We start from the raw sequence: 27,370 nt of genomic DNA, 5'->3' as shown, positions 1-27,370 counted from the left end.
GAGAGGACAGCCATGTTACGAGACGAAAAGCTGAAAAATCCCAGGAGGAAAGTGCGGTAAAGACTCTTTTCTGCTCCTCTCTATGTATCCATCCTGTTATCGTGGTTTGTTAACATAGCTAAACAATGGGCGTGCAGAGTTTATCTGAATGTCCATCAGACCTGCTACTGTAACTCCCAGAGCAGCTGTTGGTCGGGATTTGGGAACCGCACTCTGGCAACTCAATGCTCTCAGTGAAATTCCTCATTTCACTGTAACATTTTACCCAAGGCCTCATTGTCTAAAGTTAACTATTGGTGACACCAAAAGTAGTTTCAAAAGTGCCAGACTGAAATTATTCACAAAGTTTATTTACGTTCACAGACAGAAAAAATTATATAACTTTAAAATCATTTTAAGGAGGCTTTATAAAAAATAGAACAACATCCTATCTCTATAATTGTCAAATACTTTACTTTGCATTAATAGCAATAAGATTTAAAATTTGTTTTTACAAGTCAGTGATTTTATCCATCGTTTTTGCTTTGCAAGCTGGCAGTAATAAAAATGGGTAATCTACATGTGAAATGTTTGGATACTTCTATTTCTGTTAATTAATTCAGCTAATTAGCAATCAGTTCTGTTTATATTACTTTATGCATTTGCTTACCGCTCTTATCCGCCGTGGCATAGCTTCACACATGCAGGCACGCATTCCCACACGAATAATTACGTTGACAATATTTGACGTGCCTCGCTTAAGGGTTACACAGGAACACCCAAACTGGGAATCAAACCTGCACCTTGGGACACGGGACAAGCTCACTCGACTGAACTAGTATAGCAATATTATTAATAATATTACTATTACAGCCTGTTATCAATGTTGATAGCATTGTGATTGCTATGCATACTATTATTTTCATCTTTAATATTTTTTAAGAGTAAAGATTATATAGTAACCATAGTATTAGCATTTATTAACTATTAATTCATGTACATTAGGTGGAGATGTTTTTGAGATACTGTTTTTACAGATATTAGATAAATGGTGTTAAATATACTATGAATTTGATAAAGTATGATAATGTAAAATTGGTTGATTGCCATTGTGTTGCAATTATGAGCACATAATTAGTGATTATACCACATTATCTTCTAATTAGGTCACACATGTGCCTTTGCATCGCCATGGTGGTGACATTCAGTGGCTGGAACTGCACTGTCAGAAGTATAACATAAAAAAGTTCTGGGTCTGAGTAATATAAATTCTCAAACCACCCACCTCAACAGCTATTCTACAGTTTAATCAGAGCACAGGGAGTCGAGGATTAGGTAGTAAGGACCACGCTAAGCACCACAGTTCTGATCAACTGCACTCCTGATAACCACACAGCTTGTGGATTATACCTTATGTAGTGCACAGTCACCAAAATAAAGTGTCTGTTCATGAAATGATCAAATCTATTGTGGGCCACTGTGGCTACACATTAAAGTCAGTCCCTTTAAAGCACATCACATCACAGGGTGATGAATGAAGCATTTTATTAAATGTGACTGTTGCACAGTGAAACATACTCTTTAATTAACATGATATATCTACAAAACATCTAGTTGCATAATCACAATCTATATACTGAGGGCATGGCTTATTCTAAAGACAGCTGAGGCAACAGCTCACAGTGAGAAGCATAGTCCTCACCAGTTTCTGAATATCAGCACAGAAGCCATGATAAATTTGCCTGCTGAGATACAAAGGGAATAGAGGGTACAACTGCAGAAATATGCTGTGGCTTTTAAGAATCAAACCCAATCACCTCCATATCACTAGCCATAACTGTTAGCCACCGGTACCACAAACCATCTCACAGAAAATGCCCCTTGTTCCAAAACTCTAGTTACACAACTTGTGGAACACTAAGAAAACACCCCTGCAGTGTCACATTCCCTCCACAAGGTGGTGAGTGAAGTCACAGATAGAAACTAAATCACTGCTGCTTTGTACAGGCACAATACAAATGTGCAGTGGGATGTCTTTTACCAGTGGGAGTTATTACTCTGCACAGACAACAGTCAGCTCCCTGCCGACTCCTGTGAAAAGAGCAGGCACCATACAGAATGTAATGAAGATTATTTGTGCCTACATTAGGTACCAGCCTGGGGGGTTCCCAACATGCAGTTATTAGTAATTACAAAGGGGGTGCATCTAACATAGTGGTGAGCCTGCCCACGAAAGGAACAATAATAATCCTAATAGTAATGAATCATGAGAGAGGCAATTGAACTCTCCAGACACACACACACACTCACACACACACACACACACACACACACACACACACACACACACACACACACGCAGCCTGTGCCTGCCTAACTAATTTTAAGCGCGAGGGTCCATTGTGCCTGTCACTCTTATTGTGCTCACAGCTCTGTCAGGCGACTTGAGCATGGGGGCTTAAAGCAGGAGTTAACAGGGCTGTGTCTCTAATGGTCCCCCTCAGGGGCAGATTTAACCATTAAGGGGCTCCAAAAGACCATTAAAACCAGCACTGACCATCGCACTCCTCAACTGGGAATGGGATTCTCAGCCCAATCTAAGGAAAACGTGACCGCTAAAGGTAGGACCCGTGCATGTGTCTCTATGTAGCACTTTTTCTTCTTATCTGACTGTTGTTCAATGTCTCTGTTTTTTAACTAGAACAGCAGTGTCAGCATCAATGAACAGCCATTCATACATACATACATAGATAGCATAACTTGTGCAACGAGTACAAAAATGTGTCTTGTAATACAGTGTAATTACAATTGGGGGGGGGGGGGGTATTTACTTGGGCATATGATCATTGCTGTTACTGTGTGTGCGAGAGAAAGAGAAAGAGAAAAAAGAGAGAAAGGGTATGAGTGCAAGTCTCCATGATTGTATTCATCTACAGTAGCTGGTTGCATGTTCTCTCTCGAGTTTCGCTCATGCAGATCTGAAAGTGCTTTACAGTGCTAGTTATTTGCCAAGTGAGACAGTGTTGTCCATCCCAGTAATGCAAGCAGATACAACATATGAGAAATGTTACCTTGTTCATGCCAAAAACTCTATACTTACAGGCCCAAATGCTTTGTTTACAATCAAAGTATTCAAAGAAGAAGCAGTGCTAATCTTGAACAGTTTCCAGTGGGCAGGAGATTGACGTCACCGCGCGATGCTGGTGGGTCAGTGAATAAACACAGGGGTTGCAGTGCCAGCTGTTGTCTGATAGCACATTCACCATTAAACTGCCCCTGTGGTCCTCCTCTGTGAATCTGGCCATACAGTCTCTACTGACTCCACTGACTCAGAGGAGAGACCCAACCTTCGTGGGCTGCTAAATGCAGACTACATCTAATTAAAGGGTCTCCAAACTGGGGGCTTGTTCCATTATGAACAATGCTACCTGTCAAGGAGACAATAATAATAATATGGATTTCAAGCACACATAAACCATGATTAAAAGAAATGGAACAGAAAGAGAATGTCTGCATATTAACAGCATAATCTATTGTTAAAGCTCAGTGAGTTAAGTAATTTAGGAGTGTTACTTGTTTTGTAAAATTTCCAGTTTATGCTAAAGTCAGATCATTGTATCAGACAGAATGAAATATATTGAAAATTTAAGGACAAAGAAGGACAAACATCATGGCTAGACTGAGCAAAGGTAAAAGTCATTCACTTGAAGAATTATGTGCATTAAACACCGTGCAATGAAAAAATACAAAGAATAAGAGAGGCATTTGGTTGTCTTGCCATACACCTGTGCAGTTATGAACATCAAAATCACTATTTAAAGTACACGATGTCCAAAGGCAGGTTTACAGTAGCCTATCATACCCAAATTGCAGTCAGAGTGAGAACACTGACCCTGGTTTTCATAAATATAGTGACACAGCTGCTGTACACAAGCTGTGCAATGTGGAACTAGTGGTTACATAGTACCTATTTCATTACAGTGTATGCACAGTTGCTGCTTAATGTAATGTAATACTCAAATGTATCTTTTGTGGCACTGCATTATCGGCATCACATGATTTCACACAAAGGCTAAGTTCCATTTACTGGGCGATGTGGGTGGTCATCGTTCCACCTCACGTTGTAATGTCATAACGCCCTGTTCCTGTGACGTGCTTTCTCATTCAAAAGAACAGATGCACATAATTCCCCCTGCACACCTCGTGCAGTTCGGCGTCAGCTGGCCGCTGTACTTCTGTTAGAAGGCTCCTCTGTGTCGGGACGGGAGGTGGGCAGAGAGGCGATCTCTCTGTCATCTGACCCACAGTGCAATAATCACTGCATAGGACAGGGTGGAGAAAGGAGTGGTGCTCTTATTTCAGAGAAATGCTCTTTGAAAAAGATGAGGTGCTAATGAACGTATTGTGTAGGGACTGGTCAGGGAGTGCAGGGCAAAGCTGGCTTGGTCACTGATGTCAGTCTCATAAATGTTAAGTAGGAAAACTAGAAATGCTCAAAACGTACACATTCTTGGTTAATTACCAGTTTACTGCCTGGTTACTGTCAATTTAGTAATAGTATGAGCTTTTTATATAAAGTATAAACTTTAAAATAAAGTAATCCCATTGTCTAATGCAAAAAGAGAAGCATATGTTATTTAGTTATTTTAGTTATATGAGTTATTTGATTTAGCAAGAGCAACAGTACATTTCTGTCAGAATAATATACGAATCCCTCTCAAGAACACATGCAAAGCTACTGTATATATGTGTGTGTGTGTGTGTGTGTTGTGGACAGTTTTACATATATTTCATTCCATGGAAAACACTTTGAGTCAGTACTGTCTGAGATCAAATTGATTTCTGAGGACAGTTGATTGCAGTTGTTAAAGCTGGGGAAAGGGAGAGTCTGAAATACTTGGCTGATATGAGGTATAAATACTTTATTGATTGTAATGAATATGCAAGAGACTACTGCTTTAGTAGTGGTTAGAGCAGTGTCTTTTATACGCTCTTATATAAAAGACAATGGTCACCAGGCAACTTTCACCAGCAAAAGCTACTCTTTTGATCATCACTACATTTCAAAGTTACTGAAGAAGTGACAAGAAAGGGTTTTTGATCTCCTGAGGGAGAACTGAAGTTGTATTTTACACTGCACTTTTGAAATACACTGTAGTTCTAGTGCTAATGTACAGGTGCATGTGTGACTTTGTGTGTGTGTGTGTGTGCCTCTGTGATTTACATCTCTTGTAATATTGGTGCTGTCATTGAGAAAAAAAAAATTGAAGAACTACAAATTGGTTATGTATGTTGGTCAAAGTAAGAAATGACCCACACTGTACAAGAATTGCGGCCTTTGTATCGATAGAAAATTGTGGTACGTGATATCGTTATGCAATAACTATAATTTTTCACCTCAACAGACACACAATGTCTACATTACCCGTGGTAATGTACATGAAAACACCTCAATGCTTAAAGCAGTACTTTAGTGACATTTGTTAAATTTGAGTATTGACACTTCTGATTTAACAGTCAAGCAGGGTTGCTTGACTAATGAAAGCATTAATATAAGGAACTTGTTAGCCAAATGTAACCAGCAAATGAGTAATAACAGTGAGTTCAATTTGATTTACACTAACATTGACATTTGTGTCATAAAATGTTGTGGCAGTGAGTATGGTTACATTGAAATATAAGTGGTATGTGCATGTATGTACAGGAATTTGCACCTGCCTTTGCCAATCATTGCCTTTAGAGAAGGGTGTGTTTATCACAATGGCCAGGGAATTCTGGCAGAATTGTCCTCAAGGGTGCTGCAGTATCCTTAAAGAATAATTTACCTGACTGAAACAAGCCCAAAAAAAAAACCCAAAGAGATGTTTAGATGGGTGTGTGACATTGGAAGGCAATCAAATGAAAGCAGACACCAAATAGCTGAGTAATTGATCAAGCAATTAACCTGAAATAGACGCACAAATGAGCTGCAGAGCTTATCAGGGAGTGAAGATTTGTATCAAACGCAGACTGAACAGCTGCAGCTGATGAGTCATCTTGGAAATCCTGATAACCTACATTTTCGCCTTTTTATTGGCATCACAAGACCCATGACAAAAATACTGATGTGCAGTAGCCTTCTTTCCATTACAGACACAGTGACGACAACGATTCTGAGAACCCACATTAGGTGCAGGAACAATATGTCACGCCGTTAGACAAAACAAATGTGGTAAGAATGGTTTCTTGGGTTTACTTTTGTATATTCTTGACCCTAATGTAGCTATGTGAGTGTTTATACGCTGCAATAGAAGCCTGACGCTTGTTGAGAATGAGAACTCTGTCTGTTGAGATGAAGTCAGTAGCCCAGACCAGTACTGCATTGCAGGTTCCCTCGTGGGTCAGCGCTGTGGCAGTTGTATGTTTTATTTTAACACGTGTAAATCGTTTTGGCTCCCTCTGCAGTGCATGTGCGCTCTGAAGCATGTCCTGTAAAGGAAAATGAAATAGATAAACTGGAACAGTTTGATGAGGGAGTCCATTCTTGCAACGGCCAGCGTTTTCTTAAGGAAAATCCTCCATGCGCTGAGGTGTCAATTTTGTTTTTTTCTTTTCTCACTTTCTCCCTAGATGACCTCCTTTTTTTCAAGCTACCTTTTCTTCTGAAACTGCAGATTCAGCAATCATTACAGCCACAGATAAGGGAGGACATGCAAACTCATAATTATTCTTCCGACATGGCAGTAAGTGGGAAACACACGCAGCAATTAATAATGGTTATCCTTGCCACGTCTCAGTACACTGTGGCACAGCGCCTTGGCTCTCTAATTAAAGTATGGTTCTCCTTGTCCCTGCTCTGTACCCTTTGTGGGGAAAGGACTGCAAGGTCAGTCTTAGACCAGGGCAGATGTACCAGCCGTTTGCTTAAGTGTTGATTAAAGCAAAAAATCACCGGCCACTGCAATCCCGTCCGCTCGCACGCTTCGCAGTCACAAATCTACTGTGGCAACAGGCCTTTTAATAGCTGCCTGAGCCTCTCAGAACCACAGCACTCTCCACACTGCAGAAGGGGAAGCCAAAATTACTGGAGGGACTTGCTGTTTAGAATCCACCCCGGCCTGGACTGGAAGGCAAGTCTACCCAAACAGGTACTGTGCGCTACTGACCTCAACCATTCACACAACGCCTTATAATCGCCTAGGTTGGCCATACATCATTCAGATAAGTGAATGCCTTTGTTTAGATTGTTTATTATATGATTTATGAATATGTACTTGTGTTTTGTGTGATTTCACTTACAGCTGAAAGGTTTGTGTGTGTGTGTGTGCGTGTGTGTGTGTGGGAAGGAGGGTTGTTGTACAGTAGGTTAACTAACAATATGTTACTCCCACATTGGACTTCTGTGAAACATATGTGCCTGCTACATGCTATAGCCTGCAGCCATAAGAATTTGGCTATCCTGTGTAAAAGTACTGTAGCTTTAATGTCATTATCATTCTAAAACTGACTCACAGCAATGCATTTAACTTTCACACAAGAGGCAGGCCAGCTACTGGGTTAACTTTGTCTTTCTGTGTTCTGCCATAAATGTTTAATAAAAAAAAAGCAAACAAAAAAACAGAACACCACCCATAAGACAACCGATGGAATTACATAACTTTGCATTGCTGATAATGAACTCTTAACTACATTCTAGTCTTTGAAGCAGACTGTTAACTACATTCTAGTCTTTGAAGCAGATGTATTTATAAGATGTTACAAGCAGCTTCACTCCATTAGATGCCCTATTATGCTGCCGTAACATAAAGCACATCTATTAGCTGTAAGTGAACTGCTGTGTTGCTTATGCAAAAGAAACACTGGGAACGGACCTGAATGTTCTGACCTTTTGTACATGTCTGCTGACTAGCGCTTTCAATTATTTCAACAGGCACCATTAGACACATATTTGAACAAAACCAGAGGTCCATAGGTGGCTGTCTGCAAGACTGTGATATTACAGTTATTAATAAAAACCAAAACACATATTTTCAGAACATGACATTTTAAGTAACTCTGTACATTCCATCTCTTGTCTAGTTATATGAAGTCTAGTTACTCAGTGCAGATTTATGATATTTTTGCAGAGAAAAAAAAAAAGATTAATATAGTTTGCATGGCGTTACACTGTCGTGACGGACAGTGCTTTTTCCACACAGAGGCAGAACAAACCGTGATTTGCAACTTTCTGACTTGGGGCTGTGCTCTAGGAACACAGCAGCGAATTTTAAACACGGCAATTGATGGGCACTGTCAAGGGCTCTCTGCTCATGAAGGGATATTGACAAATGCACGCGCTGCACTCGAAAAGTGGCATGTAAATCTCTTTGTTCCCAGTTGCCCCGTTAAGAGAGGTCCTGGCAATCTCCAAATTGGAGCTGCATCGACCCTGGTGCACATGGCCCAGCCCTCTAATGACCCACTTGCCATAATTCATAAGGGCTGCCTTAACGTTTATTTGAATATGCACGGCACCGCACACTTCGAACAGGCGAGAGTTGGAGTTTATTGAGCAAACTGCTGGGGCCGACGATTCCCCTTAATTCTGAGCTTATGTAAAGCCTAGCACGGTCTGAGGACAGGACCAGTATTTGCTTCCAAGTATGAGCTTGTGTTGACAGCACTTCTTTGCGGCTCCACCAGCAGGTATGTCTTTCATGACGCCTTTATTAATACCTTCTACCTGTAGTAGTTCATCACGTTTTCTGACCCTGATGTCGCTGTATCGTGTTCGCATTACACTGGATATTTGCTCAGAAGCTGTGACTTTGAACTTGTGGCCACGGCTTTTTGCAGGCATTTGCATGCAGAGCTGTTTGCTTTTAGATTGAAACATATCTATTTTCCATGAGAACAAGCGTGGCTTAGGGCTGAAGTCTCATGATTTTCTATGGTGCAAATTTGCTACACGGTTTAATGGTAACACACTACGTGCTATCACAAGAGGAGGGCGAGAGGGATTTTTTTGACAGAACCCAAGACATGCACCAAAGGTACGCTTTCTGGTTTTTTCTGTGATTACAACCTGTACTCGTTTAAGTCTGTTTATCCACTCTTTGTGTGTGTTGCTGTGTGTGTGTGTGTGTGTGTGTGTGTGTGTGTGTGTGTGTGTCTGTTTACAGGACAGCTGTGCGTGCTGCTGCTTCTTTATGCCATGGTGTCACATACGAATCGGTTGATGTTTGAACTTCTGCTCTGTCTTGTTGCACGGTTGCCTGCAGCTTATATGTACAGTTCTGATAAAGTTGCCTACGAGAGGTTTGTGTGGAGTAATACAGGTGTGAAGTAAGGGTGTCTGTGCATCAGACATTTGGTGTAGTAGAAAAGCACATTTCTCTTGATCCTCTTATAAAAAAGATATTAGACTCAACTTGCTTCACACTAAACATACTACCTATTTATGAATAGAGTCACAACTGCTTATCCTCATAGATTTAACTTTTGTTAATGTTTATATTGTGCCGTTATGTGCACTGTTCCAGCCATCTACCACCGGTCATGTGCAACAGTTGCCTCTATGTAAGTACTACCGTGTAATTGGACATGAAAGACAAAAGGTGTGTATGTTTTCAACTACCATAACAAGAGGTTTCAAAATGAGCTGTGAAGATGAAAGTTTAAAGTTAATGAAAACAGACTGAAATAAGTTTGTAACAAAAGACATTGGATGTGAAATTTCTGCAAAGACATGACTGCAAAGACAGAGAAACCATAGGTCCATGAATCATTCTAAAATACACACATGATAATGGTGGACAGAGTTCAAGCTTTTTACCACTGGAGTGGGAGAAACAAATCTATTTGACCACACACTGTAATGTTTCCAACTGCTTTCAGTTTAATTGGCTTGTCATGTATAACAAACTTGATAAAATATGCCACACTCAAAAGCTGTCTGTAATGCATTTAATCACAGCAGATTGGCTTCCACAAAACGCAGCGAAGAACCCTGATGACCACTTGCATTAACCGGGTATCCCTTCCCTGTAGCTCTGCACTGTAGGTGCATGCTATTGCAATACCAGTACAGCAACAGTGTGATACTGTATGCAGTATCAATAAATATATCAGTAAGAGAATAATAAGTATCAATAAGTTGGGTTGCAGTTTGGCCTGGCCTGGAAACTAATCACCTAGAAAATGTATACAATGCATGTTTCCGTGGCTACGGGGACCTTCTAAGCAAGTAAATAATATAAGAAAAACACCTCAAAAAATCAACTTTTTGAGATAATATTGATATTTCACCTGAATAACACCCATTTGGAAGCAGATCATTCAGGCTATTGCAAAACAGCTGTCAGCTGCATCTCCTGTACATCAAACTGATGGAGAGAGGGCCCAGTTGTTCTTTCAGTGAGGTTGGGATGTTTTAAGGAAGGTATAGTCTCCCCTGCCTGCCATCTTACATCCTGACAGGGCTAGCCGAACAACAACACTTGACAGGTCATAAAGTAACCCTGGTGCTCCAGCATGCTTCAGTGGCAGGGGATTAGTGGCTGTGTGCTGCTGCTACAGGGGCTTTTTTATGACTGTTTCTGCATAGCGCTCCTTTCAATATGGTACATTTAAAATCAAAACAAAGGCAAGGAGACAGGCTGTACTTTCTATCAAGTGGATCGAACACCAGCTTAACTACCTTTCATTTTATAGGATTTGGCAGTATGCACGGTGTTTGTGAAGTTTAAAGAGATGTGTAAATGCACTAATCATATCTAACTGTACCATAATAAATTGGAAATTATTTTTACATATTAGTAACTGTGTAATATTACGTAACTGCATCTAGCTGAAATGTGCTGGCTCAAGCTATGGCTATTAAACTACATATTCATGAGCCTAATCATAGATCCATACATAAACATTTGCAAAAAATAGAGATATCATAACTTTACGTAGAAGACCTAACAAAAACATCTACAGCATACAAACATGCCAAGTTGTTCACAATCACATCAGATGACAAGATTATTTCAGATGTAATTAACTATTACCATAACAACAACAAGTGATTTCCTCCACCAGCTGAAGATAAACTGCTGAAAGGATGTAATGGTTTTCAGCTGTGCAATGCTTAGAATGGGCAGTTCGTAGATGAAGAAAAATTGTACCTACCTATTTAGCTAGTTCAGAAAGAGCTAGAGGGATTTTTAGAGCTTGGTCGATTGTTACAATAACTGGCAATCATCTATTTGTTGTTTAATTTGTGAGACTGTAAGTTTAATTTCCTTGAAGTCATATGGAGTACTCACCGAATATATAGTCCACTAGAGAATGTGTCTTTTTCAGATTCCTTGAACAACATGCTGACTCCACAGCAAAGCTATCGAAAGAATATTTACAGGCTAGAGTCTACAAACAATATACTGACTGTATGGCATGTGATAAACTGGACACAAACATTCGGACCTTAACTTCATGGGGAACAGTAAACACATTGCTATCCATCTCTGCAAGACCATTTGTCATGCCGTCTGGTATGAAGCTGATTTGATTAAACTGAATATATTCCACTGCTCTTGAGGGTGAAAAGAAACCAGAAACAGGGCCAACATAATTCCCAATGGAAGGAAACAAAGAGAGCTCATGTTCTCCTTCAATTTCTTCTCACCATCAAGAGTAGTAAAATATCCAAAAATATCGCACCAAGCCTTAAATTTAGTGTGAGAATGCAGACCCACAATCACATGCAGATGAGAAGGGGTGTTAACGTGGTGCAAATTGAACTGTGAACCACCCACTGCATGAAGGCAATTTTCCCCCTCTTTCTATGAAGGGAAGTGCCACAGTTGTTCACATACCCCACTGAGTTCAAAGACAAGATGGCGACTGAAGTTGACTTGCAATCGAAGCTAACATGCATATGCGAACATGACCTAAATCCAAGTCGTTTTTGGCTGATATTATACAATGCCTTCCTGAGACCACATCTAGAGTACTCAGTTCAGTTTTGGGCACCATACTCTAAGAAGAGTAAAAAGAGGTCCTTGATAAAGTACAGAGAAGGGAAATAAGAGTTCTGTTTCAGGTTCTGGGTATCAAACATATCAGATATAAGGACAGACTTAAGACACTTAATAGACTTGTCAAAATGAGACTGAGCAGGATTTGATTGAGGATTTCATATTTTTAAAAGTACTTAATAAAGTGGGCCATATAAGCTACTGTGCTTCAAACTGAGCTCTGTCATTTGAACAGGAATATTTACATAGTGATGCAGTAAAAAATTTAATTTTACACTGACCAAGGGAATTATTCTTCATGTAGAGAAATGAATGTATCCAGAAGCACGCTAAAATGCTTACTAGAAGCTGAGGCCTAAGAGTATCATGAACAAGGTCTGATGCAGTGCTCCAGACTGTGGATAGAATGGCAAGTCTCAAAGGTCTGAATTACCTGTTCTCTTTAAATGTCTCGTGTTCTCAGTTTGAAGTTTTCCACAGAAGCTGAGTATTTAACACTGAATCTCATGGTAAGTGTTTAGCTTACCATGTAGCAACCACACAAGCTCCATGACTTCTACACAGGATACCTAAAAATGCTTGACATTTCATAATGCGTACACAGTACAGTAACTTAGAAGTGAGAACAACACCTGTGGTGTATCTCCTTCCTTTGTCACCATAAACATAGAGTGGGTTGTAAGTGAGGATTTCTCTAGTGAACTGATGTCTGACCTCAGCCAGTTTCACAGCGCTAAAATAGGCTGACACCTGCTTTTTCAATGTGCCCTGCACAATCGATGCACTGCTCTGCTTCCCCTCCCTGCCCCGGCACACTTCAAACAGGACAGGCCAACAGTAAATCACGGGTTTCAAAATTTGTGGCATTTCGCTTTAACAGCATCCCCTTTCATCACCCACAAACTAAGGCCCCAGGGGTAAAGGCTGGCAAATATCCTCTCCAAGATATGGAAGAAAGCAGGCATCTAGGTCAATCTTCTGCAACGTATTTCTGATTCTGATTTTTTTCTTTTGATATTATACAACTTAAAAAGAATTGTGATGACAAGTCAATGGAGATAAAATAGAAATGACATTTACCACAATTTTAACAAATGTTAGAAGTAAAAATAGATATTTTTTGCAGTTTACTTTGTTGTTTTTGCTATCAGACAGTACAAAATTTACTCTCTTAATTTATTCTGAACTTGATCATGGCATATAACATCTAACAGAAGACATCAATTACATAGCATCAGCTTTTAAAGCATGCACTTCTAGACATTTAAAACACATTGATGTTGGAAAACATCCATTAACATTTGGCTGTGATGAAGGGTTTTTTAATTCCCAACATTTTTTTAGCAGTGTGCACATTTTCCTTTCTAATACTTAAATCATTCAAATGTGAGAACGAAGTAAAAAAAAAAGGAAAAGATTTGCACCATTAAAATGAACTCCATCATGATTTCAATGAGAATGGACAGCTGAAATCCATGCATATAAACCACATCAACATGCTATCTCATATGAGAACATGTTACGGAAGTTCCTGTGAAGTTTTATGGAGAGTTAAAGTTACTAAACTATAAAAGGCCAAACAGAGAGAGCCAATCAGCAAACAGAAATGCATGTAGTTTGCCCCTGGGTAAGGAACAGCCCTGACTAAAAAACATTTAAATATGGTGAGACAGTCTTTAAAAACCATAAAATGGAGTTGCTTTTTTTCTAAAGATACTCTGCTGCCAGGGAATTATTGCTACATTTTGAGCTTTTTTCCACAGACATAGCCAAAACAATCCACCAGATAAGTCCAAATATCTTGAGGGTAGAGATTTGTTTTCATGCTACTTTCTTTCACTTTTGATAAGTTTCAGATTTATGAGTTTTACAAACTGATCGCACTTTTTTTTTAAAACAGGCCTTCTCATTGTACTGTGCCAGCCAAGTGCATTCTTTTCATGACTATACTTAAAGTCCTCTGTTCTGAAGGCCAGGGAACTACTGTTGAATCTTATCCCCATCCAACAGATAATTCTCTCACTGCGGGTTAAATGTAGTGCAGCCAAAATTAAACTGTTTAGAGAGAACATTTGAATTTGTTTCCATTTCAAAAAAAATGTGGTGCCTTAATAGAATTGTGACCTTCTTCAAACTGAGTATATTTAATTTTCAGCAAGCAACCCTGAACATCTCTTCAGCTCTGAACACAGACTGTCATTTGTGCTTCGGTGCTGTTCACATTATTTGTAGATTTTGAGTCACAGTCCCTCATAGATGCCATAGTCCCATAGGAAATTCATGTGGAATGTCTGTTTCAGTCCAACATTCCATTGCTCACAACAGCAGGCATTTTGACATCATGCGCTAAACGGCAGCTGCTGAATGTTTTGATGATTACTGACGGGATGAAAATTCAACCATAGCACCAGCAATTCAGATAGAAGGATCATACCATACAACTACAGTGGCAACACCAAACTATCCCATTAATTTTTACCCTACCGCAACTACACAAGCACATGCAGAAAAAAAAATTACAGATCCTCTTTCATTCACATTCCACTTTTCATATTCATGGGGGCAGTGTACGCACAGTTTTGTCTAATATTAAATGTATCAGAGACTAGACTGTTTTACAGTAATTACACCAGCATTGTTACAATGTGCAGGAAACGAATTTCTTTACATGCAGAGACACCTAGGACATACACAGCTATTACAGTTACCTTGGGTGACATTCATTAAATGGCAAATGTGTCATGTGAAGTCTGGCACTGACACATTTTGAATAGACCTGGAAACAGGAACTGCAATGGATATAGGCAAATTTACTTTATGTTTTATGTACAGACAGGCACTGCAGATGAACCTTTGAAGAAAATATGTGTTTTGGATTCTGTGATGTAGTGACTGATGTATGTTACTATACTTGGCTTCCCTTGTCTAGTCAGGTTGCACAAGTTAACTTGTGCCAGGGCTTGAAAAATATTATGCCCACACTTACTGATATGGGAGTGTTGTTAGCCTGATCTGACACTGTTGCTCATTTAAGTTGAATGGATACACATCTGTTCTTTTGTGCTGGAAGTCGCTCTGGATAAGAGCATCTGATAAATGAATGTAATGTAATGTAATATAAAAGTTTACTATCAGAACTGCTTCAGCTGTACAACTGCATACTAAACCCAAGGTGTTTATTTTGCCCTGGATGAGAACATATGTTAAGCAAATATCATGATCATCATGAGATTCAGACATAAGTTCCTCTTGCGAGTGAAAGGTCTGTTGGCTCTGACAGTAACGGTGTAGCGTAGGGTACATCGCTGTACCACCTCTTTTTTAACCTCATCAAAAATACTGACCTTTTCAGAATATGCCTTCTGTGATGTCATTAGCGGTACAATTTCACGCAAGATTAGGAATGTAATTGTGTGTTAAATAAAAGAGGTGAGCTGGGATCATGGCACTAATGAGGGTCGTGTTGTTAATGATGCTACGTGCAGTACAGTGGTGTGCTCAAGCCTTCTTCAGCATGTTTACTGACAGTCCTCACAGAGGAGCCTTACTGTGACCAATAATAATTATCTAAGATCATCATAACATATGATAATATTGCACCTTCTCCATGATAGGCTTGGTAGGATTCAAATTTTATTGATGTAAAATGTACATTTTGTAAGTGTAAAAAAAATTGATTTGCAATGTTCATGTTACTCAAAATTTCAATTTCGACAGAGACCTTTGTAAAATTGCATCTTCAGGCTGTTGGTGTTCCACTGGTCTTTCTTTTTTGATCGTTAAATAAAGCCTGTTCTGAGCCATTACTAACAAGATAGCTGCAACTCATTGAGGCAGATATTCAGCTATTGTAGCCAAGTGTTGAAAACTCAGGTTTATTCTCCTGTTGTAGCAGCTAACCTTGAACATTGGGGTTACCTTGATGAGCACAGCATACCAATTTCAGGGACTGATCAAAGGAGGGAGCTGAGCCCTCCTGCTGCCATTCATACCGGCCTACATTTTAATGGCAAGTACTTACATAGCATGGGAAATGGGAACACTACTGAAGTTAAACTTTATGACACATAGCTGTCGCATATTTTGTGATTTTCAAGAGTTGATATTTGTGGGAAACAGACTTAGGCCATGTTCTCTGAGTTCCTTCTCTCTTGTCATCTTTCTTTAATAGGAAGCAGGTAGGGGGACAAAGTTATGCCGCAAACTGTACACACACACAGGAGGACAAATGTAGTGTATAATCTGAGAATATGAATATAGGCTTCTCACTTAAAAAGAATGTGTTACTTTAATTTGATTCCTTGAAATTAAGAATCAATTAATCAATGAAAACAGCAGACCTAGAAGAATTACGCTTTTAAAATTACAATGTCTGACAAATGAAGAACAGCAATTTACTGAGAATACATCTGTAGTTTCTTTCAGCTACAGTAATTGGCTGTCACAAGCCTTTGTGAAAAACCAGTGGGAAAAATCATTGATGCCACAGCAAAAATACTGACAGCCCTCTCTAGTATCCCATGCCATCTCCCAGGCACTGCTGATCACAGATGCATCTGACAGGTTTGGGCTGTGGCCAGCAGCCAGTCGTGTGTTGAGTGGTAAATAATCTGATCTCATTTCCACATGTCAGGCCTCCAGAAGGCAGCATTAGCACATCACACTGCTAAAGACACACTGACTAACAGGTAACTCCCCCCGAGTGTACAGTTTCAGGTTGGCCACAGTAATGCCTTATCATTAAAAAACATTAGCAAAATACAGACTTAAGAGCTTCACAGGTGAAACCATCTCTACTGCTTGTAGTGTCTGCTTATTTATTGTCTGTATTAACAGATTTTCATTAATATCATATAAATATTTAATGAGCCATTGGTTTTTGAATATATTATTAGTAAACAAAAAAAAAGCTAAAACATCAGCATATTCAGCCCCGCACAGTTAATGGTTCACTAGATGAGGACTAGTACCGTACTGTGACCATGAACAAAATAAAATCCTTTCAAGGATGCTAAGCCTTAGGTTTTTCCAAAATATTTCATTGATGATGACACTATTTCTGTCAAAATATGTTTGACCACTGCATATATACAGACATGGTATTTCTCATAACTGTGTAGCAGCATAAATTATCTCTGCAACAATAAATTACTTAGATATGTATGATAAATGCATCGATGTGATCTGGATTTGTTTCCAAAAGAAAACATTTCTCAAAAAATATGATGCATTTATGCTGGTTTCCATATTTTTAAAAAGTAAAACACTAAGTGCATCATATAAATAGGTTTTCCATGACTGTTTTTTTTTTTTTTTTGTCAGTTTCAATATGTATAATATTTATCAACATTCATTTTCAGGATGATGTTGGACAACCAAGCCCTGACAAATGGTCTAATAGCCTAATTTTAAAAAGACAAACGTTTTAATATAAAACTTACATAGGATCTATGTAAGTTCATCGCACAAATAAACTGAACATCACTCAATCAGTTTACATTCAAGGAACATTCACTCATTGTAATAATATGTCTACATTCATTAATCACTTTGTTTGGTTGAATGTCTCCGTGAGCAAAGGTAAACATTTAAGCATATAGCTGTCTGTGTTGTATTGTTCTTTATATGATGAGCAATCTAGTCCTAATGACTTTCATTCAAAAAATAAGGTACTGTCGTTAACAGAAGGTAGCCGGTTAAAATGATACAATCAGCATGTTATGTTCAAGCTCGGTCATCAGTTATATCTCATAATTTATAGTTCACAAGCTATCATAGCAATATTTTGTAATATCTGTAAATGACACTTCTTTAGTTAATTCTTGCAGTCGCTCTCCATTTATGCATTTTCAGTAAAAGCATATCTCCAAGTCACCTTTAACTTAAATCTTTGCAGTTTTTACCCCCCGGGGTCTTAGCATTTCTTATGCCTTGGTATGTTTATTTCCTGGTAATATGCCCCTGAGGAGCTGTGGACGTTATTTTACTATAAACTATGTTAGAGAATACACACCAGTGGAAGAAACGTTTGCGGCATACTTTTACAACAGCCAAACTTTCCACTGTAACGAGTGAATTAGTGCGGGGGGGAATGTACCGGTACTCTACAGACGGTAGAATATTAATCAGATCTGTGTTCAGAACTGGCCATAAATGATCGTTGTACATAACAACGGTGTATGTTTTTAGCTCGTTAAGCGTGAGGGAGTGCGACTGGGAATCCATTCACGGATTGAAACAGGTGTTTGAGGGGAAAGCAGAACTGTGTCTTTAAATATAAAAACCTCTAACGGCAATCTGTTGTAGTTGTTGTTGATAGTTTTGTTGTTTTTGATCAACATTTAGCAGCGTTTACGAAGAAAAATCTTATCTGGCTTATCAAAAAGTTCTGATGTACTGGAAATCAGCAAAACGGGAGGATATTGACCAAAGCAAGTCAGCATACGCAGACTAGTTGGCTTGATCAAGGGCACAACTGCAATGCCCCCCGCACCCCAGACTCCCCGAAGACGTGCAAGGAAATAATGAAATCAATAATTCAACTTATCCGTCTGAAATAATTTGTCTCGGGAAGCGAATTTTTTATGCCATTCAGCAGGTATTATCATTCAGCTTAAGGAAACCGAGCATAATATCTTTGAAGATATGCAAGCTGTAGGGTCGAAAAAACACATTTCCTTCACGGCAGCCACTAGAGACAAGGGAATGAAAACTGACGCATTCAGCCAGGGCTCTGCTCTTACCTACTTCCCAGACAGGAACGAACAGAGTTCCGGGCTCCCAAACCAAAGAGTTAATTGACAGATGTAATTGGCTAATGCCTACCGTCTCCTCGTAGGTCTGAAACACCTGTGCGGTCCCGTTGCTATGAGCTCCATCGGGACTAATCAACCGCAGCCTACTGAATGAGACTTGGGAAAACAACTCGCCGCTAACGACTGGGGAATTAGGGAATCAACGTCTCTACGGTCCACCGCCAGCTCCCCGTGATTACTGCTCTATTTTAACACTATGCATAGTGGAAATTAAACGCTCAAGGAAAGTAACGGGAAAGCGCGACTGATAACTGGCAAGACTCGCTTAGTGAAACGCGATGTGATTTTCGTTTAGGTGTACAGTGCACGTCGATTACTTTGAATGTCACCTAAGTAAAACAGACGTGAAGGGATTTTTTTTTACAGCTTTGATGTTGTTCGCTTTCAGTGAACTCATGGGAACCGGATGGGTTTTTTTTTTATATTTTTTTTTTTTTTTTTTTTTTTAGACGAAGAGGACTGTCACCCTCAGTAACTGTAAGATGCCCACTATTGACGCCCTGTCCTCAGTGCCATGGGGCAGAGCGTGAAATTACAAATAATGAGACACGTGGTTACGGTGTGAATGTCCCGTTTGCAGGTCTTTCCGGTACTCCTTTCAGACCGCCTCTGTGAGCAGACGGCGTGGCGGGGCGTCCGGGAGAATGTTCCTTTTGACAGGAAGCAAGGGGCCACAGGGAGGACATGAGCGAAGGTAAGGTGCGGCCTTGACAAAGTGCTAATTTGTGGGAAAATAAGAATAGTACGCTTTCAGTTATATGTCCGCATTCTGCGTTTTAACGAGGTCAAGACTTTGCTAAAAGAGCTTTGCCTCTTGTTTTCGGTCTTTTAACGATGTATGCTTCGTTAGACATAGGTGTATAATATATTTATCATATATATTGTGCAGTATTTTACTGTATTTTGACCTATGCACATTTCCATTTGGTTATATTACACTGTTTTCATGTGCAACAAATGCATCCAGGATGGTGTATCATTCTGTCTCCTCTGATAAACAGAAGTATTTTAAACTTGCGATACAATGAGCAGGTGTTTTGATGTAAAAAAAAAAAAAAAAGATTAAAAACAGAATAATCTTTGTTTCTTCTTTTCTTTTTCCTTTTTTTGTTTGTTTTTATTTATTGATTTCATTTATTTATTTTTGTGCAAGAACTTTTTACCCATTGTGCAGCATATTTCAAAGGCACAGGCATTGCTTTGAAAATCCCCATTCTCTTTATTGCATGTTGCATGCTGTGTTTCAGAACTCTAACTGCACACTGTGAGAGCCTGTTCTCTTCCCGTTTCATAGATGCATAAACAACCCTGCCCTCCAACTACACACTTTGCACAGCAAGTCCACATAATGTAAACTCAAGTGCATTTGAAAGACATTGTGGCTAGACTCTTTCTCTGTAGTTTCAAACATTCTTCATAGTGCTCAATTGCTCAATATGGTGGAGCATTTATCTTTTGCTTCAAAGGGGACATATTCTGGTTCATTCATTATTGTTTCTAGAGTTTTTACTGTTGAATCAATCCCTGAAAAAATCAATCTCAGAATCAATCAATCTTTGTAACACACAGTTATTGACTTCACTGAAGTGTTTCCAACTTCTAGGGTCATATCAGAGACAAGCTGTTTGACAATTGTAGAGGCCGATTCCAATAGCTTCAATATGCCTGACTACTCCAGCTCTAATAATCTCACCTGTTTGCTGTTTGATTTAATCACCTGCTTATCAGTTGTGTTTATGCTTCTTATAATATGCTTTTAAACTAAGATTTACCAACTAAAGTATCTCTTAAATGATACTGCAGTTGTCTGAAGTAATATTTTAAGGAGTGTTTTTGATAATGTGATTGTTATTGTAATAACATTGTCACACATTGTTTGTGGCAGGGATTAGGCCATATGTTCTTTGCCTGAATAATCCTAAAAATAATAATTTTGAATTTTCATGTGGTGGAAGGTTGTACTTACTACTAAAGACTACAGTAAACTGAGAAGCACAGTGTATGTATCACACCTCAGGACAATCTACCAGAAAATCCGTGAGTATGATCTTCTGGAGAAAAAGAAGACGGTGACGGCTCTGAAGCCGGGCGAGGACAGGGCCATTCTCCTGGGCCTGATCATGATCCTCTCCTCCCTCATGATGTACTTCCTCCTGGGCATAACCATGGTGCGCTCCTACTCCGACAGGTACACCACCCCCCCCTTCCCGACTGCTTTGGGAGGGAAACAGCAGTGATCGCGTCTCATTTAAATGGCTTGTTTTGTTGTTGGACAGCCTGTACTGCTGTTGTAGTCTGCTTGTGATGTAGCCATAAGTACACTGGAACCTGGACCTAAGGTTTGACTCTCTGTTTTTGGTCTTTGCCAGATTGTGCCGAAATTCCTCTCTGTAACCAGGTGAAATGATGCCAGCCACTGCAGATTGTACGAGGATAAGCGCTGCCGCACATTTCAGTCAGAGACAATAATAAAGCCAGCTGGAGTTCAGTCAGCGCGAGCGTGCAATGAGTCTGACGTAAAGACCTAGCAAGAGCCATGACAACAGGGAGACCAGACCTACTGCTGCACAGACTGCAAGCTTTCACAGTTCGCAGCTGAGACAGCCCATTAGTACACCATGCATATCACCAATATAAGCATTGCTTTCTAGAGCACACTCTTCACCTTAAACAACCCATGTCTGTCTACAAAGAAGGAAAACATCTTTTAAAAATGAAATCTTCTGTCACCATGGTCCTTGCTATAGTGAATTCTCGCTTGGATACATTGACCTGTGTATTAAAGTATTAAAAGAGCCAGAATTTAGCTCAGCAACACCATAGTCTACCAGAATTGCATGTGAATATCTTATTTTGAATTTTAAGGTGTTAAATATAATTCATATGTATCCTCCATACAGTATTATTTTTCAGAATTAATGTAAATCCAGTTTCACAACTGAATAACGTCGAAAGGTCACATGATTTTCCTACAGCTGAAAAACTTGGAAGGGTACAGTAGTTTGGAGAGATGAGATGATCAAGAGTCTGTTAATATGATTTTTTTTTTTTGGATATTGCCTTTTTCGGGTTATAGGCTGTGAAATGAATATGAAATGAATGTGAAATTACACAGTGTGGAGTCTTCAAGCAACAGAATCTTTGGGGCATCATCTCATTTGTGTTTTCATTAAATATTGAACGCTGCAAATGTGAAGTTAACATAATTTGTACAATAAGTGTAGACGTTATTAGGATAGAATTCTTCCTCAGGTGGTATATCATTGGTTTTGGATCATTTCCAAAATTAGTGCTGATCCAGGCTTGGAATAAAACACATAAAATTGGCCATTGCACTTTATATCTCTATTTCTCATCAGGTCCATACGACCAAGTAACAATGGCAAAATTTGTTTTGAATGTCAGCAGTTAATGATGGTATCTTGCTGCTTCCTCTGCACTATTCAGCGTGTGGACAGAGGAATCCAGCTGCACTGTGCTCAACTCTACCATCACAGCTGAGATGAACTGCACCTACAGCTGTGGCTCCGACTGCTGGAGGGGCTCCAAGTACCCCTGCCTGCAAGTGTTCGTCAGCCTCAACGCTTCCGGGAAGGTCCTCCGCCTCTCCCACAACGAGGAGACACAGGAAATGAATCCGGAGGTGAGTCCGAGGCACGAGGGAGCACCCTCTGTATTTGAATGCGTGATATCATATTTGAAAAGGGTGGATTTTGGGGGTTTCGGACAAATTGACACACTTCATTTCACACGGCAGCATCTGGTCCTCAGTGATCCTGTTTGAAGTGTGATTACAGCAACAAACAAATTTCTCTTGCATGTCCATGGTGTCTGGGGGAGTGTGCATAATTGATGCGCATTCTGGACCTCTCAATATACAGCCATGGCATTCTTTGCTTTTATGAATTTAATAAATTTACCCTTTCCTTTGATCAAATAACTACACCGAATACTAGTAGTGTGGTGCATCTCAGCTTTATCAATGGGACGTGGATGTGAATGTAATGAGCAATTGATTAATAAATATATGAAATGAAACAAGGCTTTTTTAACCAAAAGTTATGAATTACATCGTCTGTTTTTTTTTTTTTTGTCTTTCTAGTGCTTCTACGTACCCAAGTGCAGAAAGGACCATATGGCCATGCACACAATAGTCATGAACATATCCGAGCGTCTAAAGATGCACCAGCAGGTCCCCTGCTACTACGACCCAGACGAGCGGCAGGACAGCGTGATCCTGACGCGGCTATACAGCCGCGGGGAGGTCTTCCACTCCCTCCTGTGGCCCTCGTGCATGCTTCTGGGGGGCACCCTCATCATCCTCATGGTGAAGCTCACGCAGTACCTCTCCATACTTTGCGAACAGATCAGCAAGGTCAAGAGGTGAAAGGGTGCACGGTGGCAGGTGCCCCGGCCCCGCCCACTGGAGACGAGGAGACATCACCAGGGAACCTTAAGGACTACCTTACCTATTCCTTAAGGACTGCTTAACCTTAAGGACTGCTTAACTTTTTCTAAACTCGAATGACCCGGCCCTCATAAAGAGAGGTTTCACTGTGCATTTCCTACCACGTGCCAACATTAAGAAGAGACATTGAATGGGGAAATTGGCAACAAGATTGCTTGCATTTAAAGTAGAAACATAACTGAAGGAAATTCCACTGCTGCATATCACACAGATTCTTCTTGGCTTCCATTTCTTTACACTTGCCAGTGTAATACTCTCACTTGGGTCTTTTTTGAGCTGCAAAACCTTTCAAGGAAAAAACAGGCTGCACGTGTGACCTGCCCTTGACCCTATAGTAGCTTAAGTAATCTAGTATGGTCATATCAGCTTGGCACAGAATTTTCTTCAAACCAGAAGGTCAAACTTTTTGACGCCAACTATTCAACACCTGTTCCTTGCCAACACGTGCTAGGAGTGGATTAAAACACCAGGCTTAGTCATGTAAGTCATACAGTGTGGTGAAAATATTCTCGTACAATATTTTCAAAAATCATTAGCGATATGCTGGAAATGTTGAAGGATTACTTTTAAATGCCACGGGAGAAACACAGAGCTCTTGCACATGTGAATGTACAATACGCAATGCTGTGTAACCACAACGCTAAGTGGGACCATGAACGCAGACAGGTGCAGCATAACGTGTAGCCTAACATTAACTTAAACAAACAAGGAAGGAGAAACTCCATTCCTGAGGACTGAATTACTGCCTCAAGACTAATGTGCTGCAAATGTTTGATGAGGTTTTTGTATTCAAATTTCTTTTTTGTATTGTGGAACCTGTCATTTTCTTTCTCCTTTTTGTTTTTCTCTTCTTTTTTTTTTTTTTTACAAAAGTACAGCCCACCATGTAAAGGTCTTTGGTTATGTTCATAACTTGAAGCACAATTTAATGCTCATTTAACAGCAACTTTTTCTGCATCTGTTTTGACATTTTTTTGGATAGAAATATTCATTTTGTTCATTTACATAAATTTTGGTTGCACAAATGAAATTACATTAAAGCATTGTTAAATGTCCATGTTAAGAACAGAATGTGAGAGAGAGAACTTGAATTTTTCATAATGTGGTGTTAATGATGGAGACAAAAAAAATGTATAAAACTGGTAACATTGCAGATCAGAGCAGCGTTTCTATTCAAACAATTGAATGCAGTGGCAGTAATAGAATTTCATTACATATTCATATTTTCTTTTAGGGTTTCCCCAGTCATGCCACCAGTAGGAAGTGTTTTTGTGGTCATCTTTTGAAGAGGTGCAACTCTTATTCGGAATATTGAAGTATGAACAGGTCCCAGGCAGTTCAGTTTCTCCATAAGTCAGAGACGCACATGTGAAGCACTAATTTTTATTGCTGTGCTCAAGCCAGTTTTTTTTTATTATTGCTAAGTGTATATGCACAAAAATATTTTATCTTAAGGAGCATTGACAGGAGTGTTGGTTGTTTATTAATGTTAACGTAATATTTATTAATGACATTTATCATAATGGTATTCAATTTTTTTTTCTTTTCTGCTTCACTTATATTTGTGTCCATTTGAGTAAATATTCAGTTAAAAATGTCTTTTTTTCTGTTTGCTTCCTTTTAAAATCATGGCACATCTTACACAATGGTGTGTCTTGCTGCAGCAAATATGATCCTCATTTATTTAGGAGTGGCATTTATTCATTGCCTTATTAAGTAATTTCCTTTTTGTATTCCATTTGATACTACACACTGTCAGTCACACGTGACTCATTCAGTGGCCTGTATGATAGCCACTTTAGCTGGCCTGCGATATTCCTGGTGAAAATGTAGATCAAGCTAAATAAATGATCTTTGGGACAAAATGTTGACACTTTTATCACTTAAATTTGTTTTGGAATATGGCATTTCCATGTGGTGTAGACAAACATAAATAGAAGACTAACACAACAGTATAGAACTATTCAGTACTTAAGTTTGTGCTTTTGTTTAATTTACACACTGAACCACCTAACCTTCACCTAGTCATAGTTTTGACAGTCAGATTAACTTGTGATCTGAAGAGATCTGTATGGATTGCTGCCCTCCGGGATCATTGTCAAGCAGCCCTGAATGAAGGTTTCTCTTATTTCTGAAGTCATTGCAGAAGGTAAAGTGATGACAAGTGCCTGGGATATCTCTCTGGAAATACCGTGGCCCGTCGCTCTCACACCTGACACGTTCTGCAAGCACGTGGAACATGCTGCCCTTGGTCCTGTCTCAGTTTTCCTGTTTCCCAGCCTTCCACTGACAAATCTCTCCCCAGGAGTACAGTATGTGTGACCTAGAGGGTGTTTCAAAGCATGCCCGGCATGCAAAATGTAACCACCTGTTGGTAAATTGGCAGGTTTGGATTAACTTTGGATTGAAAATAGATCTTTTATGGCCACATTGCACCTTTCACCACAGCCTTGTTTCCGGACATGTGATGCCTTGTATCTATAAAGCATAGCTGTGGGTGATCCTGTTTACCCATGACCGCCTGGACTGGTGTTGGTATCTCTAGAATTGTTTATGAGCAAGGCATGACATTGAGCGTAAACATTCTTCCCGTTGCACTGCATGTCAAACATTTCACTCAGACTGAGTCTGTACATTTGGAAAGTAAAATTACTGAAATGCGTGTTAGGGTACTGAGAACAAATTACTCACATAAGAGGAATATAATACAAATCTATTTAACACAACACAAATTATTATTTAACAAATGCGAAGATGATAGAGGACAGTTGTTTAGATCCCAAAAATCATTAAAGTTATTTAGACACAGAAAAATACATTATGTATTGAAAGTGTGGACCCAAAATGATGAACAGTTTGTTTCCACTTTCCAAGTTCTAACAATTCCAAGAAACACTGAGCATTTTGTTACTGTGTCCCATGTTGTAGTTTGTTAGCTCCAGGCATTGTGACCTGACTATTATAATAGATCAAAAGGACAATGTTGATGAAATCCAATCAGGAACAAAAACATGACAAAATAGTCCTCACTTTTTCTTTATTTCTATATTTTATAGCATGAAAATGATGCTACATTTAGCATTTTTAGGCTAAATAATTTATACCAACTTTATGGTTACAAATTAATAAAAAATTAACTTAGATGGCAGATCTATAGACATCAATCTCCCCAGGGTTAGCAAGTGCAGGAGAGGAGAGACCTGCAAGCTGAACATACATGAGATATATCAAGACAGCCCTTCATACATCTTCCATCAGCACCTTTGTATTGGTATGTATTTCTGCAATACCAGACTTATTACTTTTCAGGCCAGTATTGCAGGTGCCAGATAAAATCAAGAGTTTATCTTTAGAGGACTTACTCTTGACACGCAAGGGCTGGATACAAAACTACGCAATATCCTTAGAGAGAACAAGGTGAAATTCCAAGCTGTGACAGTTTCAATCTCTGTAGACTTTGTCTCCCCCTACTGGTTAATCAGACTACTACTACTACTTCCACTACTTCTACTATCGCTATTACTTCTACTGTTTCTAGCACTGTTTACAGTCCAAATCTAACAAGTTGTGCCCTGTAGGCACTCTGGATTTCCCTGTGGCTGCCCAGAACAATTTCTATTTCATGGAGCTAAACAGTACAGTGTAGGTGGAGAGTAAGATGAAGATGAGAGTAAGGTCTGATGAAGCAGTGATGGAAAGAACAAGCTATGCCCTTGTAAACATGAGATAGTATGAGGAGACAAGAGGGCACAAGGCATGGGCATACTATTGGAGTTCAAAGAGTGGTTGAGCATCTGGGAGTTAAAAGTGGATTTGAATTTTCTGTGATTTACAAAGTTTCCACTAGGGGGCGTAACTATCTTATAGTAACACTGTGTACTGCCACCACCAAGATGTTCAGATGGTTTTTCTGAGTCTAGAGCACCCATCCCAGAGGTACCACAGTCATCGGCCGCAAACACTCAGATGATTGCTGAACGCACTCGCTATTCACCCACTTTAATTACGTCTTACGTCTTTGTTGTTGTAATGAAGAACACAAACAATTATGAACAATGTTTTCTGTGAATGTTCCGAAAACCCAGTCCTGATTTCCTTTTAATATTTCAATTTGGTTTAATTATTAA

General features: G+C 39.4%; 1 protein-coding gene across 2 annotated transcripts; it reads left to right on the top strand.

The window, feature by feature from the left end:
• LOC118795842 (calcium-activated potassium channel subunit beta-2-like) lies at positions 1-24,041 on the top strand. 2 transcript variants are annotated; one of them, XM_036554587.1, is made up of 5 exons: positions 1-56; positions 19,356-19,469; positions 20,793-20,963; positions 22,223-22,418; positions 22,878-24,041. In XM_036554587.1, the coding sequence occupies exons 1-5, from the start codon at positions 13-15 to the stop codon at positions 23,160-23,162; spliced, it is 810 nt and encodes a 269-aa protein (XP_036410480.1). In that variant the 5' UTR covers positions 1-12; the 3' UTR covers positions 23,163-24,041. The 2 variants fall into 2 exon arrangements, with proteins under 2 accessions (XP_036410480.1, XP_036410481.1); XM_036554588.1 differs by lacking the exon at positions 1-56 and adding an exon at positions 2,526-2,600.
• The last annotated feature ends 3,329 nt before the right edge of the window (positions 24,042-27,370 follow it).

Source organism: Megalops cyprinoides, chromosome 20 (genome assembly GCF_013368585.1).
Source record: "Megalops cyprinoides isolate fMegCyp1 chromosome 20, fMegCyp1.pri, whole genome shotgun sequence".
Classification (NCBI taxonomy): Eukaryota; Metazoa; Chordata; class Actinopteri; order Elopiformes; family Megalopidae; genus Megalops; species Megalops cyprinoides.
The sequence above is the reverse complement of the archived record's forward strand: the minus strand, read 5'-3'. Positions and strand labels throughout refer to the sequence as shown.

What these genes read in the sequence shown, in the direction of transcription:
- LOC118795842 (XM_036554587.1), top strand. Translation starts at nt 13, where the DNA reads ATGTTACGAGACGAAAAGCTGAAAAATCCCAGGAGGAAAGTGCG. An exon ending in GTGCGCTCCTACTCCGACAG is followed by an intron (nt 20,964 to 22,222) that starts GTACACCACCCC and finishes TGCACTATTCAG; the next exon opens with CGTGTGGACAGAGGAATCCA. An exon ending in CACAGGAAATGAATCCGGAG is followed by an intron (nt 22,419 to 22,877) that starts GTGAGTCCGAGG and finishes TTGTCTTTCTAG; the next exon opens with TGCTTCTACGTACCCAAGTG.